This window comes from Loxodonta africana, chromosome 9 (genome assembly GCF_030014295.1).
Source record: "Loxodonta africana isolate mLoxAfr1 chromosome 9, mLoxAfr1.hap2, whole genome shotgun sequence".
NCBI classification, from domain to species: domain Eukaryota; kingdom Metazoa; phylum Chordata; class Mammalia; order Proboscidea; family Elephantidae; genus Loxodonta; species Loxodonta africana.
This window is the reverse complement of record NC_087350.1, coordinates 84,134,481-84,149,939: the sequence shown is the minus strand read 5'-3', so window position 1 is coordinate 84,149,939 and position 15,459 is coordinate 84,134,481. Positions and strand designations below refer to the sequence as shown.

General features: G+C 42.9%; 1 protein-coding gene across 6 annotated transcripts in view; it reads left to right on the top strand.

The window, feature by feature from the left end:
- Window positions 1-305: 305 nt before the first annotated feature.
- NFX1 (nuclear transcription factor, X-box binding 1) overlaps window positions 306-15,459 on the top strand; it is a 60,768-nt gene continuing 45,614 nt past the window's right edge. For 3 of the 6 annotated variants that reach the window (XM_064291804.1, XM_064291803.1, XM_064291801.1), the window contains exons 1-4: window positions 311-444; window positions 4,257-5,261; window positions 11,298-11,456; window positions 12,456-12,533. In XM_064291804.1, the coding sequence (XP_064147874.1) occupies window positions 420-444; window positions 4,257-5,261; window positions 11,298-11,456; window positions 12,456-12,533 (1,267 nt within the window). In that variant the 5' untranslated portion in view covers window positions 311-419. Of the gene's footprint in view, window positions 445-4,256; window positions 5,262-11,297; window positions 11,457-12,455; window positions 12,534-15,459 lie in introns of all 6 variants that reach the window. The other 3 variants (XR_010323076.1, XM_064291805.1, XM_064291802.1) reach the window with 2 other exon arrangements.

Below are 15,459 nucleotides of genomic sequence, written 5' to 3'. Positions count from 1 at the left end.
TTACTACGGAAGGAAGAGAAATCTTTAATGTAAAACAGATCATACCACTTCTAGGAAAGTAGAAGGTGGTATCTGAGTTGACTCCAGAAGTTGAAGACTAGCTGAAGTTGGGGGTGGGGGCAGAGGGTATGGACAAAATAATGCAGTGAAGCTCAGACAACAAACAATGATTACGCAGGTCACCATTATCGCAAATCACCCTGCTGTCGCACCCTCTCCACCTTCTTGAGCCTGGAACTTGGCGCATCCGCCTGACGTCACCGGCGCACCGCCCCGTTGATTCCCGGCGGCGCAACCTCTGTATTCGTCTACCCCGCGCGCGAGTGCTAGGATTCTCGCGGCGCCGGAAGTCCCGGACACGTGACCGGGTGACAGCGCTCTCTTGGCTACAGGGCTCCCTTTAGGTGCTGCGGCACGGGATGGCGGAGGCGCCTCCTGTCTCAGGTACTCTTCCTGCCCGGGCGGGATGGGGTCCCTTTCGGAGAACGGAAATCGGGTCAATGACGAAGTCCAAGGGCTCCAGCCATTACTGTCGCGAGTGGCTTGTGCTCGGGTTGGGAATAGTGACTCGGAAGGGCCAAGGCACGCGTGCCGTGAGTACCGAGACCCCGACCAACCTTGATTGGATCGTGAAGCTTGGCAGCCTGGTCCCGAGAAGAAGGGGTTTGTCCCGCACCCAGCGAGTCCGTGTGGGAGTGCTGCCGTCAAACGCCCTCAAACGGGGCTCCTTTTGGCGGTTCTGGGAGAGCGGCCGAACTGGCCCCAGACGGCCGATGTAGGCCGGGTCACCGCCCTTGCCGAGTGGCGGACTCCCAACGCATCGCTAGTGTGCACACTGTTCTTACGATGTGTTCTTGCCTTTCGGGGTAGCGACACGGGCGGGAGCCTAAGATCCATGGTTTCCAATCGCAGCCTGCCACGAACTCGTTGTGTGACGGATACTCAGTTGCCCCATCTGTCAACTGGGAGTAAATAAATATATTTCTGTGAAGGCTTCAGCCCTGTGCTGTCCCTGTTCCATAATTGTTCGTTCACTTCCTCGCCCTGAGTTCCCTCCGTGTGTAAAGACACCGAAGTTTGTTAATACAACATCTATTTTCATTTTCTTCAGACTGTACCTTAGATCAATGTTTTACAAAATTTTTGGACAGTGAGCAAAAATAAACATTTTACATCTCAACTTTATTGCACACATACCAAAAAAACCGAACCCAGTGCCGTCGAGTCGATTCCGACTCACAGCGACTTTTTAGGACAGAGTAGAACTGCCCCATAGAGTTTCCAAGGAGAGCCTGGTGGATTCGAACTGCCGACCCTTTGGTTAACAGCCGTAGCAGTTAACCACAAGGCCACCAGGGTTTCCAACACGTAAATATAAAAGTGACCCAAAAGTTTCAGGAAGCAATGGTTGTCCTTACTATCTGCAATAAACCCTATACTCTATTTTGTTTAAAATAATGTCTGTCACAGCCCACTAAATTGATTTCAGGAGCCACTCTGTCTGAAAACAGGGCAGCAGTTTGCATCATGGCATTTGAAAACAGTCATAGGTTTAAGTCAGAGTTCTGGTACCTATTGGCTGTTGGGACTCCAAGAAGACTACCTATGTAGTTGTGTACTGGGTGGCAGGTAAAATATACTTATTGCTGTGGAGCTCATCAAAAAAGTCGGAAAACTCACTGCTGAGTTTGCCTCACCCTTGGAATTCTGCCTCTGTGAAACTTTTCAGGACAAATCCTGGATTGAGTGAGAGGTTACTCTGACTTTTATGATCTCAATGGAAAGCTCATTGCTGTATCCTAGCCCTGACTGAGGTATTAAGTCATCTTGGGGGTGGGAACCTTTTCTTAGGCTGGTGTTTTGTTGTTATCTCCATCCTTTTCTTTCCCAGATCTAAACTGGATGAACTAATCTTCCTATCTTCAGGCTCACATCTGACCCATTTCCATACCTTTCAATGTTGAAGTAGAGTCGAGTAGGGGCTGATTGTGAGTCACAGTGTTGGCCTCCAGTGTTGTGCCCCCTGTTACTACCTCCACCCCATGATGCATCTACTGAGGCAAAGTCCACTAGTCCAAAGATATCTCCACTCCCTTTCATGTGCAATAGTCTGTTTTTTGTCTTGGTTTCTATTCCATTCTTACTTCAGCATCATCTCTAGCCCAGACCCCATCCCTACTCAAAGTGTAGTGCTTTTGCCATCCCCTGTCCTTGACTAAGTAGCCAGTCCAGGAGGTATCTTTCTGCCATGGACAAGATTCTCCAATGCCAGCTGTGTCTCTGGACTTTATAATCCACCAGTTAGATTTCTCTATGTTCTCCACCCACTTGTTGGACACCTGCTGTGTTATCTTGAACCTAGCGTACCACTTGTAGTTGGTGATGAAATGGCATGTTTATTGAGTAGCTTCCAACTACTTAGAATAGCGAAAGAAGAGACCCTCTCAGATCTTTGCCATGGTCCCATTTCCTGATTCATGTGCCCTTTTCTCCTCTTGATGTCTCTTGAGCATTTTTCTGAGGGCTTTGCCTGAAACTTCATGTGTAGTGGAACACATATAAATAGTTGCTGCCCTGTCTGTTAACTCTGACTTGACTGGTTTAGTTGCATTAACTCCCTTCTCTTCAACCTGAACCCTCTTTCCAGCCTGGCTTCTTTAAGCAGGAGAGAACTGCACAATACCCACTTTGTTCTGCCTACCCATTCCCACCTTTAAGTTCTCTCTTAGGTTTCCAGAACACCTTCTCTGCCACCTTTTGAATTTGTCAAATCCTCTTGGCATTTTGTAAGGCTCTCCTTTGCCCCAGTCCTGGAGTTCTGCCTGTGTGAAAGCTTTCAGAACAGTCCTGGATTGAGTGAGAGGTTACCCTACGACCTTTATGATCTTATTCAGTTCTTACGTGTATGTTTCTGTGGTACCCACTCCCCAGCCTCTTTCTGTCACTGTAGTAGTGTAAGAGCATGATCTCTAGGGCAACAAAGTCTGGCTTGGAATTCTGACCCTGCCTTGGAATACCTCTGTGGCCTTGGGCAAATGACATAACCTCTCAGTGCCTCAGTTTTCTCATCAGGAATGCAAGGGTTAAATGAGTCAATGCATGCAAAGTGCTTAGAAGCATACCTGGCACATGCCCAATAAATGTTTGGCGTTGTTATGAAACCTGAAACCTACAGGACTCTGCACTGCACCCACCTGTGCACTAGTCTGTGTGTTTCAGATAGTCTGTGGTCCTAACAGCAATAATAAAGCACTGTTTAAATCACTCTGTATATATTATTAAGTTGCTTTTACTCTTCATAGCAACTCTTTAATATAGGGGATTGTTACTATCTCCATTTCCATGTGAGAAAACTGGGATAAGGTAACTTGCATAAAGTCACGATAAGTGATTAGCGCCTACTTAAACTCATGTCTTCCAGGTCCTATCAATTCATAGTATAGTCTATATGCTATACATAGTCATGATTTTGCTGCTAACTAGCTTTGTATCTTCAGCTATATCATTTCCCCTGTAGGCCTCAGGGACTGAGTTGCCTTTACCAAGAAGCATCTTAGGAAAAAAAAAAAAAAGTTGAAGGAGAATGTGCGTAGTTTTTGAGATCCTGGGATTCTAGGCTGTATTATAGAGGTTATGTATGGAAAACCCAAAATATATTCTTGTGGGAAAGCACTGGAAACTAATATACTCACTATGCAAAGTACTATCTATGTGAAATCTTATTTAAATTCCACAATAACCATCTGAAGTAAATATTATCCTATATCACGGATGAGGAAACTAAGGCTAAAAGCAGTAAGTGATTTCCCCAAGCTCATACCATAAATTGGAGGGCAGACTTTAAACCCGTTTTGTTTGACTCCAAAGCCTGTGTAGTTGATATTACACAATGCTACCTTAGGGTTTTGGAAGACCACACGGAGCCAGCTGATTGATGTCTCACCCCTGAACTGTTTGCTGACCTTTAATTCTTTAATAAACTAAATACAGGTATAAACAGGCCCAGATGAGCATTTCTGCTTTGCAACTCTCAGCAGTCAGTGGCTATTACTGTGGCTATAAAAGCCACAAGGGATGATCAGTTCTCCACAAGCATCTTGAACTCATCACCTTCATAGGAAACATAGGCCTCACTAAGAGCCTGTTTTATACAAAATCCTCAGGAGAAAAGCTCTTAGATAAGGCTTAGAGTCTTCTGGGCTTCATGAAAAACAAATTTAATTTTTTTACTCACATGTCTATTTATTATATCCTAGGTACTTTTAAATTCAATACGGATGCTGCTGAATTCATTCCTCGAGAGGAAAAAAATTCTGGTCTAAACTGTGGGACTCAAAGGAGACTAGACTGTAATCGGATTGGTAGGAGAAATTACAGTTCACCACCTCCCTGTCACCTTTCCAGGCAAGTCCCCTATGATGACATCTCTGCTGTTCATCAGCACAGCTACCCTTCAGGAAGCAAACCTAAGAGTCAACAAACGTCTCTCCAGTTCCCTGCTTCTAATAAATCGCCCAAGAGCCATGGCCCTCAGAGCCAACCTTGGCAGAAACTGAGGAGTGAAAAGCACCAGACCAGAGTCAAGAAAGCACAAGGTCTTACTGACCAGACCTCAGATACAACTGGCTTAGAAAGCGTGGCCAACTCAGAGGGTGGGACAAACCCCAGAGAGCGCAGCCCTTCTGAGAGTGAGAAGGACGCTGTCGGCGCAGATCCCAGAGGAGCAAAACCCAAAAAAGTAACCCAGTTTGTTTGCAGTTATGGTAGAGGACCAAAAGTCAAGGGGAAACCCAAATGCGAATGGGGTCACAGGGCAACTTTGAAACCTGAGGATGCCAGACCTGAAAATACCAAACCTATGGGAGTTATCCACCCTGACTCTTTAGATGCATCCTTTAGAAAAGGAGTGTTGGATGGCTATGGGGCCAGACGCAACGAGCAGAGAAGATATCCACAGAAAAGGCCTCCCTGGGAAGTGGAGGGTGCCAGGCCACGACCAGGCAGGAATCCACCAAAACAGGAGGGCCAGCGACATACAAATGCAGGGCCCAGAAACAACACGGCCCCCATTCCAAAAGATAATCTTGATGAAAGACCAACAAAATCTGCCTGTGACAACGGGAACATGGCCATCATCGGCAAGCCTTCCAAGAGGATTGACCCAGAGAAATGCTCTTTACGGAGGCCAGATCCTCAAGGAGCGTCTCCTTTCCCCCGAGTTAAACAAAACCATGTGCTAAAAAATGTGGAAACACACACAGGTAAACCCACCTAGGTGGGTGGAGATTTTTTGGTTTTGTTTCTTAAAAGTTTTGAGTAGGGGATATATTGTCACAATTTAGAAACCAGGAAGTTTAAAAAGATACACAGTAAAAAATTTCTTTCCTCGTTCACCATCTGCCTAGGTCCCACTACCACCCACCTACCTCTTCCCCTTCCTAGTAGGTAACCACTCACTTAGTTTTTTATATATCGTAAGAAAATACAAATAGCTTTGCGAGGGTTTTTAAAAAGGTAGAAATGGGCAGTATAGATGTCTGCTTATAAGGTTTTTTTGAGTTGCAAAAACATGGGTAAGGGCTGGTAATATCTCCCCTGCCACTGCTGGTTCCAGCCTACATCATCTCTTTCTTTTTTTAACTGTGATTTAGTGAAAGTTTCAGAGCAAATTAGTTTCTCATTAAACAATTAATGCACAAATTGTTTTGTGACACTGGTTGCTAACCCTGTGATGTATCAACACTCTCCCCTTCCCAACCCCAGGTTCCCTATTTCCATTCACCCAGTTTTCCTGTCACTTCCTGCTTTCTCATTTTTGCTTTTGGACTGGTGTGCCCATTAGTCTCCTTTACATGATTGAACTATGAAGTACATCCCTCATGTGTGTTATTGTTGGCCCTATAGACCTGTCTGATCTTTGGCTGAGGGGCGAACCTCAGGAGTGACTTCAGTACTGAGTTAAAAGGGCATCGGGGGCCATACTCTTGGGGTTTCTCCAGTCTCTGTCAGACCAGTAAGTCTGGTCTCTCTCTCTTTTTTTTTTACATTTTTCTCTAGCTCTGTCTGGGACCCTCTAATGTGATCCCTGTCAGAGGAGTCGGTGGCAGTAGCCAGGCACCATCTAGTTGTGCTAGACTCAGTCTGCTGGAGGCTGTGGTAGTTGTGGACCATTAGTCCTTTGGACTAATCTTTCCCTTGTGTCTTTGGTCTTCTTTATTATCCTTTGCTCCAGCCGGGATGGGACCAGTAGATGTATCTTACATGGCTGTTCACAGGCTTTTAAGACCCTGGTTGCCACTCACCACAGTCATATCCAGCCTATATCATCTCTTGCCTGCTCAATTGCAGCTCCTAACTAGTCTCGTCATCCCCAGTTTCTCTCTTTCATTTCATCTCTTACACCAGCAGTCGGATCTAAAGCACACATTGAACCATGTCACTCCCCTAATTGATCCCGTTCACTGGCTTCTCATCACTTACACATTCTCGCATATGCCTTACTCAGCTGTCTCAGTCCCCACCACATTTTATTCCCAGGATTTCATGCTGTTTCATTTTTCCATGCTGTTGCACACATGGCTCCCTCTGTCTAGAATGTCTGCCACTCAGCGCACTGGTGAATTATTACTCACTTTGCAAAAGCTAGTTTGGTCCTATGTCCAAGGAACCTTTCTGACCTTGTCATATAGCATTAATCTCTTTCACCCTGTGGTATGTCTTTCCCTTGCATATACACGCTTCTGTTATAGCACTTATCTCTGGAAACCATTTGTTTGCATGTCAGTGAGCTGTACTAGTCTGGAAGCTCCTTGAGCACAGAGGCCGTATTGTCCTTTTCATTTTTGTATCCCTACTGCCTAACACAACTCTTGGAACATTAGGTATTTAGCTCTGACTACTAGAAAGCTTTTCCTTACATTGAACTGAAAGCTTCTTTCCTGTAAATAATTTCTGTCCCTTGGTTCAAGTTCTGTCCTTTGGAGCAATATAGCAACTAGGCTCATTCCTCTCTCAACTCCTTTCCCCAGCCCACCTCACACCCATTGCAAAGCAGCCTTTTAAAGTATTTGAAGACATCCCTTGTGTATATATTTCATCTAGGCTAAATAGCATGATTCTTCTAGTTCTCCTCATGGAGCTTCACCATCCTGGTCTCCCTCCAGTTTAATGCAAGGTACAGCCTAATGCATGAAGCTACCACTTGCCCAGTGCCTGATTTTACACTGGCCTATAGGGTTGCTATGAGTCAGAATCTACTTGACAGCAACGAGTTTGATTTTTTTGGTTTATAGTTTTTCTAGTCATTTGCTTCACTAGGCAAGCCTCGTTGGGACCTCAGCTTGTGTGTGAGCCAAAGCAATGTTGTCCCAGAGTTATTTTTTAATTCTGAAAAGCCTATAACCCACTGCCGTTGAATCAATTCCAACTCATAGTGACCCTATAAGAGAGAATAGAACTGCCCATAGCATTTCCAAGGCTATAGGTCTTCACAGAAGCATACTGCCACATCTTTCTCCTGTGGAGCAGCTGGTGGGTTCGAACTGCTGACCTTTGATTTAGCAGCCCAGTGCTTAACCACTGCACCACGAGTGCTGTTCCTTTTAATCCTTAAAGCTGATTAGACCTATACGGTAAAACCTGCGAAAGCCAGAACCTGTGTAAGGCAGAAACCTGTTAGAAAGGAAAAAAATATTTTCCACTAAAATGAGTGACAAAAAAGTGATAAGACTGCACCCTGTCAAAGGTGGAAAACTTGGCACGGCCCAGAAAAACAAGGCAGCCCCCTCAAGTTCTGGCTCTCACAGGTTTTTACTGTGTTAGTTTTCCGTTGTTGTGTGACAAATTATCACAAATATAATGGCTTAAAATAACACAAAGTTAGTATCTCACAGTTTCCATAGGCCAGAAGTCCAGGTGCAGGTTAGCTGGGTTCTCTGCTCAGGATCTCACTGGCCGGGATTAGATCTCATCTAAGGTTTGGGACCATCTTCTGGTTGTTGGTAGAATTCAGTTCCTTGTGGATATAAGACTGAGGTCCCTAGTTTCTTGCCGGCTGTCAGTGAGAGCTTGCTCTCAGGTCCCAGAGGCTAGAGGCTATGTGTAGTTCCCTGATGTGTGGCCCTCTCCACAACATGGCATTTTGCTTCTTCAAGGCCAACAGGAAAGCATCTCGTGCAGCTTCAAATCTTTCTGACTTCTGTCTCTGACTCTAGATGCTCTTTTAAAAGGGCTTACCTGATTAGGTTAGGGCCACACATACTCTAGGGGAGAGGATTATATAGGGTGTGCACACCAAGGGAATGTGACTCTTGGGGGTTGTCTTAGAATTCTGCCCTTCACAGATCTCTCTGTGCCTCACATCTCCACATTAGTCTTTAGAACGCTTCATTCATGAGAGAGAGAGAGCTATTCCAAAAACTTTGCTGAAGCCTGCAGCTTTCAAGGGAGAGAGGTTATGGAACATACCAGATAAATGAGAGAGAGAGCTATTCCAAAAACTTTGCTGAAGCCTGCAGCTTTCAAGGGAGAGAGGTTATGGAACATACCAGATATCACTCATTTATTCCTTCATCCATTTATTCAACAAATTCAACAAATATTGAGCATCTGGTATGTGCTAGGCAGTGAAAATACTAGTTAAAGGCCGTCTCTGCCTCACAGACTTTACAGCCTCAGAGTGTTCTGTATTTCTTTTGATATTAAATTGGACAATTAGAAAAGAATCTTAAGGGAGCCAATATTATGGGATAATTAAAATGTGAACTGCTGAGTCAGATAGCTGTGAGTTTGAACTTTAACTTTTCTAATTTCTAGTTATGTGATCTTGGGTAAGTGATTTAGCCACTCTGAGCTTCAGTTCTCCATCTATAAAATGGTGCCTTGTTGAGAGAATTAAATAATACACGTAAAGTGTGTGGAATGTTATATTTAAAGTTACTTACTTTATTCTTACAATTTATTTGGACCTGATAACAAATAATAATAATGTTGTATAATAAGTGCTCAAATATATATATACTCAAAAAAAAAAAAAAAAAAAAAGAAACTGGACTCATCTTTTGGGATCTAGAAAGACGTTACTGAGATGATGTTTAGAGAAAGGGTCTGGAGGTGGGTGAGGGTATTCAGGAATAAACCTATGAGGATTCTGTGCTGCCCTACACTGGTCTATCTCACTAGATGATGAGCTCCTGAAACCAGGGACCCCGTCTTCTTCAAACTAGTAACTCTAGCATGGGCCTTGTGTTAGGTGCCAAGCTTATGCTTATTGAGTGAATAATGAAGGACTTCCAGGGCAACCGCTAGAACCATCTTCCTGCCCTTAGTTTATTGGAACCTATCTGGGTTTAGGCTCCTTGCAGCTGATCACTGCCATTTCACAAGCCCCTTCGTAGCCTGAGTCCATAGATCTGGTAGATTGGGAGCCTCCTGGATTCAGAGAAGGCAAGACAAGGCCCTACAGTGCAGTGTCCTCCCTGTGGATACTCAAGCTGTGTTATAAGGGGCATTTGGCTACTGTTAGGTTCCTGGGCAATATTGGGGAATGTTTCCTCAATTGTGAGGCTCTGCATCTGAATGTCTACTTCCTAAGGTCTCTATCTCAGCATACTCCTGCCCTTTCTTTTTTTTTTAATATAATTTTTATTGTGCTTTAAGTGAGTTTACAAATCAAGTCAGTCTCTCACACAAGAACTTATATACACCTTGCTACATACTCCCAATTACTTTCCCTCTAATGACACAGCCCACTCTCTCCCTCCACTCTCTCTTTTCGTGTCCATTTTGCCAGCTTCTAACCCCTTCTACCCTCTCATCTCCCCTCCAGGCAGGAGATGCCAGCATATTCTTGAGTGTCCACCTGATACAAGAAGCTCACTCCTCACCACTACCCCTCTCCAACCCACTATCCAGGCCAATCCATGTCTGAAGAGTTGGCTTCGGGAATGGTTCCTGTCCTGGGCCAATAGAAGGTCTTGGGGCCATGACCACCGGAGTCCTTCTAGTCTCAGTCAGACCATTAAGTCTGGTCTTTCTATGAGAATTTGGGGTCTGCATCCCACTGCTCTCCTGCTCCCTCAGGGGTTCTCTGTTGTGTTCCCTGTCGGAGCAGTCATTGGTTGTAGCCAGGTACCATCTAGTTCTTCTGGTCTCGGGCTAATGTAGTCTCTGGTTTATGTGGCCCTTTCTGTCTCTTGGGCTCGTAATTACCCTTTGTCCTTGGTGCTCTTCATTCTCCTTTGATCCAGGTGAGTTGATACCAGTTGATGCATCTTAGATGGCCGCTTGCTAGCATTTAAGACCCCAGACGCTGCTTTCCCAAGTGGGATGCAGAATGTTTTCTTAATAGATTTTATTAGGCCAGTTGACTTAGATGTCCCCTGAAACCATGGTCTCCAAACCCCTGCCCTGCTACACCGGCCTTTGAAACATTCAGTTTATTCAGGAAACTTCTTTGCTTTTGGTTTAGTCCAGTTGTGCTGACCTCACCAGTATTGTGTGTTGTCTTTCCTGTCACCTAAAGTAGTTCTTATCTACTATCTAATTAGTGAATTCCCGTCTCCTACCCTCCCTCTGTCCCCTCCTTGTAACCATCGAAGAATATTTTTTTCTCTGTTTAAACTATTTCTCGAGTTCTTATAATAGTGGTCTTATACAATATTTGTCCTTTTGCAACTGACTAATTTCACTCAGCATAATGCCTTCCAGATTCCTCCATGTTATGAAATGTTTCACAGATTCTTCACTGTTCTTTATCGATGTGTAGTCTTCCATTGTGTGACTATACCAAAATTTATTTATCCATTCATCGGTTGATGGGCACCTTGGTTGCTTCCATCTCTTTGCTATTGTAAACAGAGCTGCAATAAACATGGATGTGCATATATCTGTTTGTGTAAAGGCTCTTATTTCTCTAGGATATATTCTGAGGAGTGGGATTGCTGGATCGTATGGTAGTTCTATTTCTAGCTTTTTAAGCAAGTGCCATATCGATTTCCAAAGTGGTTGTACCTTTACATTCCCACCAGCAGTGTATAAGTGTTCCATTCTCTCCACAGCCTCTCCAACATTTATTATTTTGTGTTTTTTGGATTAATGCTAGCCTTGTTGGAGTGAGATGAAATCTCATTGTAGTTTTGATTTGCTCCTGCCCTTTCTTGTCCTCAAACTCTGAACAACCACTTTACTCAGAATCAAACATCCCTTAAAACCTCTTAAGTGCCTTACTGACCCTCAGTTGACTAAACTGATAAATGGCTTCCTGTGTCTTGAGTTTATCTCTTTTGTTTTTTTTACAGGTTCTCTTATTGAACAGCTAACTACAGAAAAATATGAATGCATGGTGTGCTGTGAACTGGTTCGTGTCACGGCCCCAGTGTGGAGTTGTCAAAGCTGTTATCATGTGTTTCATTTGAGCTGCATAAAGAAATGGGCAAGGTCTCCAGCATCACAAGCAGGTCAATCATTTCTCTCTTCTGAGTAGTTTTTCTCACTTATTTTATGTTTAGGTTTTAAACGTGGCTTTAAAAATACTACTGAATTCCTCTTGAATATTTTATCTGCAGGGAGAGTATGCTGTCTTGATCACATGTTTCAGATGACCAGTTTATTAAGCTGTAGATCTTAAATAAACCAGCTAAACATAACAGTATTGAAATATATTAAGGATACAATAAAGTCGGGCACTTTTTTTGAAAATGGTAGCTTTTATGTAAGTAACAACTACAGAAAGCATTTCTTCTACTTTGTTTTTGTCATGTGCTGTCGAGTCGATTCCAACTCATAGCAGCCCTAAAGGACAGAGTAAAACTGCCCCATAGGGTTTCCAGGGAGCAGCTGGTAGATTGAAACTGCCAGTTTTCTGGTCAGCAGCCTGAGCTCTTAATCACCTTGCCACCAGGGCTGCATTTCTTCTATAGTGTGCTTAAAAAATTTATAGAAAGCACACAGGAAGAATTATTATTGTTTAATTTACCTTCAGGATATTGAAGTTGCTTTACCTTTCACAGATCTTCTTCATAGTATTTTATGGGCTTTTCCCAAAGTATACTAATATTTATGGATAATGCAAATGTTATTAGTAAAATATTTTCTGAATGGTGGCTCTCTAAGTCAAGACATCTCAGTTTTTCTGTATGTACTCAAATATCTTATCCTTTTTTTTTTCTTAAAGCCAAGGTTCAGATGATGTTTACCTTGACATTAGAGATAATAGAACAAAACCAATACCCACTTCGTTTACTATATCTGAAAATTTTTATAAATATAAGCCCAAATGCAGTATTTAAGCAAAGCGTTCAGTATTGTGAAGTTTTGTTACTTAAATGTCTGGTACTCGTAACACTGAAATTACTACCATGGTTCAACTTTATGGCTTTCTATAGTTTTACATTTTTAGAGATTGCGTGTGTTTTTGAATGAAAATTAACTTGGTTTATTGCAATTTTTCTTGACAGATGGCCAGAGTGGTTGGAGGTGCCCTGCCTGTCAGAATGTTTCTGCACATGTTCCTAATACCTACACTTGTTTCTGTGGTGAGTTTATTTGTATAGACTAGAGTCTTTTTCACTTCTTACATTATACCCTAGTTCCCAGTCCAGGAGAAGTGGTTGTTTTAGAAATTCCTAGTAAGTCTTCATAGCTATAAGACATATCATGTGTCCCATCACACAGATAGTCACAGGGCTTTGTGCTCTGTGAGGCTGTTTTGGAGATGAGCATTCTCATCATGCCCACCAAGCTCATGCTGCTTTTGAGCCATGGTGCTGGCCTCCTTAGTCTTAGCTTAGACCATAGCTGACCAGTTGGCAGAGACAGGCATGCCCATGGGTCCCTCTCACCCTTAGTTGTAGAAGTTTTGATATTCCAGACTTGAGCACTGTAAGAGTAGTGATGAAGTATACTTTATTTTAATTCAAGAAAGCAGTCATTGGTCTTTATAATATATAGATTTTTTTATAAATCAGCATTACAAATTTTATTCTTGTGCCCTCCCTTGTTCTAGGGTATTTCTTCTGTTTTTGAATAGTTTCAGTTTCCCTTTGTGTTAAGAAAAAGCCTGCTGTGATCCAGATGCCCACTCCTGCTACTAGCCTATTTCCTGCATGTCTTTTTTTTTTTTTTTCCTTTCCTGCCTGTCTTTTAATGGCTAACCTCCCCCATCCGGTTGTTGATTTTCCAGATTTTGCTCCTTAACCATCCACCTTCCCCCTTGATCCATTGCTTTTGCTTCTCTCCTCATTGCCTCGCTGAAACTGGATTGAGAAATCATGGGTGACCCCTTCTTGTCCAAATCCAGTGCTGGTTCATAAGTTCTTAGCATTTCTGGCCCTTAACACCTTTCACCATTCTCTTCCTGAAATGACTAGCTCTTCCTGTTCTTTTCTGTATGCCTTTCCTATTTTCCTAATCTGCTCATACGTCTCCTTTCCCATCATTTAACTAGAAGCTTTTACTGAGTCTTGGTCGTCGATCATCAACTCTTTTATCTTCTAAATTCAATCCCTTGGTGATCTCATCTACTACCTGGAATGTTCTTCCCTTCTTCTCTAAATCTTCATCCACTGTATCATTCAAGATCTTACCCCAAACATCCTGTTTTAGGAAACTTCCCTTTGTTATCCCCTCTTCTATTTGGGTACTCTTTTATTCAGAGCCTACTGGTTTTATGTATTTTGTTGCCAAAATCTGAGCCTTGATAAATACTAAATTAATATTAGTTGAAGAAATGAATACTGGTAGCATGAAACTAGAGGTAGAGATCAAGGGAAAATTGGTCAAATAGGACCAATACTAATACCTTATTTTAAAGGATTTTTCAACATAAAGGACCAACAATGGGATTAAAATATTGTTAAAGTCTTTACTGACAAATTAGACAAGAAATCATAAGAGTGTAGACAACGTGGAGTGAAGGTCAGGATAATCTGAGAGAGGTAAAATGATGTGAGAATGCAAATAATGGGCTTTTTTTACTTGATGACTGCCACACTCTGATCTTCCAGGAGACCGTTAATTTAATATTGTTATATTGAGAACTTATTAATATACCAGGCACTGTGAACAAACAGAGGGGGATAAGACGATTTAGTGACTTCCCAGAGCTTACAGTCTAAGAGTTAAGACACAATTAACCTGATCTTAAACTAGAAGTGCAAAGTGCTGTGGAAGATCTTTGGGGTGAAATATGACTTCTGGCTGGTTGATTAAGGGAAGCCTTCATGAAGGAAGCAGAGTGCAGTCTACTCCAAAACGCCTGGTTTCACCGTGAATTGGAGTCGACTTGACAGCAGCAGGTTTGGTTTTGGTTCATGAAGAAGGTAGAATTGAATTGGGCTTGAAAACTTGGTCAAATGTTGATGGGAGGAAAGATTTAGTGAACAGAATAGCATAAACAGAAGTTCAAAACCACGAAGGCTTAGGACCTATTGGGAGAAGAGGGAGTCATCCAGTTATAGAGCCCAGGATCCATGAAAATGGAGGAGTGGGAAATTTCCAGAAAGTCAGCTGACCCCTTGATGTCTGACTTACAAGCTGGGGCCTCATTTGGCAGGGTGTGAGAAGCCACTGAAGGTATCAATGTGATTCTTTCTGAAGGTTAGTCTGGTGGCCGTGAGTAGAATATTTGGGGGCCTGAATAGTTTAGGGACTTATAATATTCCCGATGAAGAGTAATAAAGGTCTATAATGTGTGTTAGGGTGGGATAGAAATAAAGGGGTAAAAGATTTCATAGGTAAACAGAAATTAATAGCAGTGGGAAGGGAGGAACCCAAATGTGGCTCCAAAGTTTTATCCTTTTGGAAATGGTGACACAAAGGACAGAAAAGGGCAGGTCAAGAGGACCGTGTTTGGTAGGGACAGTGAGTTCAATTTAGAAATGTTGGGTTGCAGGAATAAGCAGGACATCTAATAAGAGATGTCCAACCTCCAAAAACCAAACCCACTGTCACCAAGTGAATTCTGACTCCATAACGAGCTTCCAAACCATGGGGTTTCCAAGGCTGTAAATCTGTACAAAAGCAGACTGTCACATCTTTTCCCATGGAGCTGCTGGTGGTTTCGAACCATCTACCTTTTGGTTTGCAGTTGATTGCCTTAACCACTGTACCACCAGGACTCCTTCGATGTCCAGTAGGCAGTTAGAAATACTTGGAGAGAGATCAGGACTTACAGATGATAGTTGTAGTTGAGAATCATAGATGAGACCCCAGTGGATATAAGGGTGAGGAGTGAGAAAATGACCTAATGCGGAACCCTGGCAGGAAAAGAAAAAAAAACATCATTTAGGGTCAGAAAAAAGGTGGCGCCATTCAAAGCTAGTAGGGGAGAACCAGGACAATTTATTCAGAGGCAAAGAAGCTTTTGTAAGAGTTACGAAATAAGGTTTTGACCAGTACAGAGGCAAGAGCAGGAGTAGAAGGGGAGATTTGGTGAGAAAGGCACTATATAGGAAGAGTCAA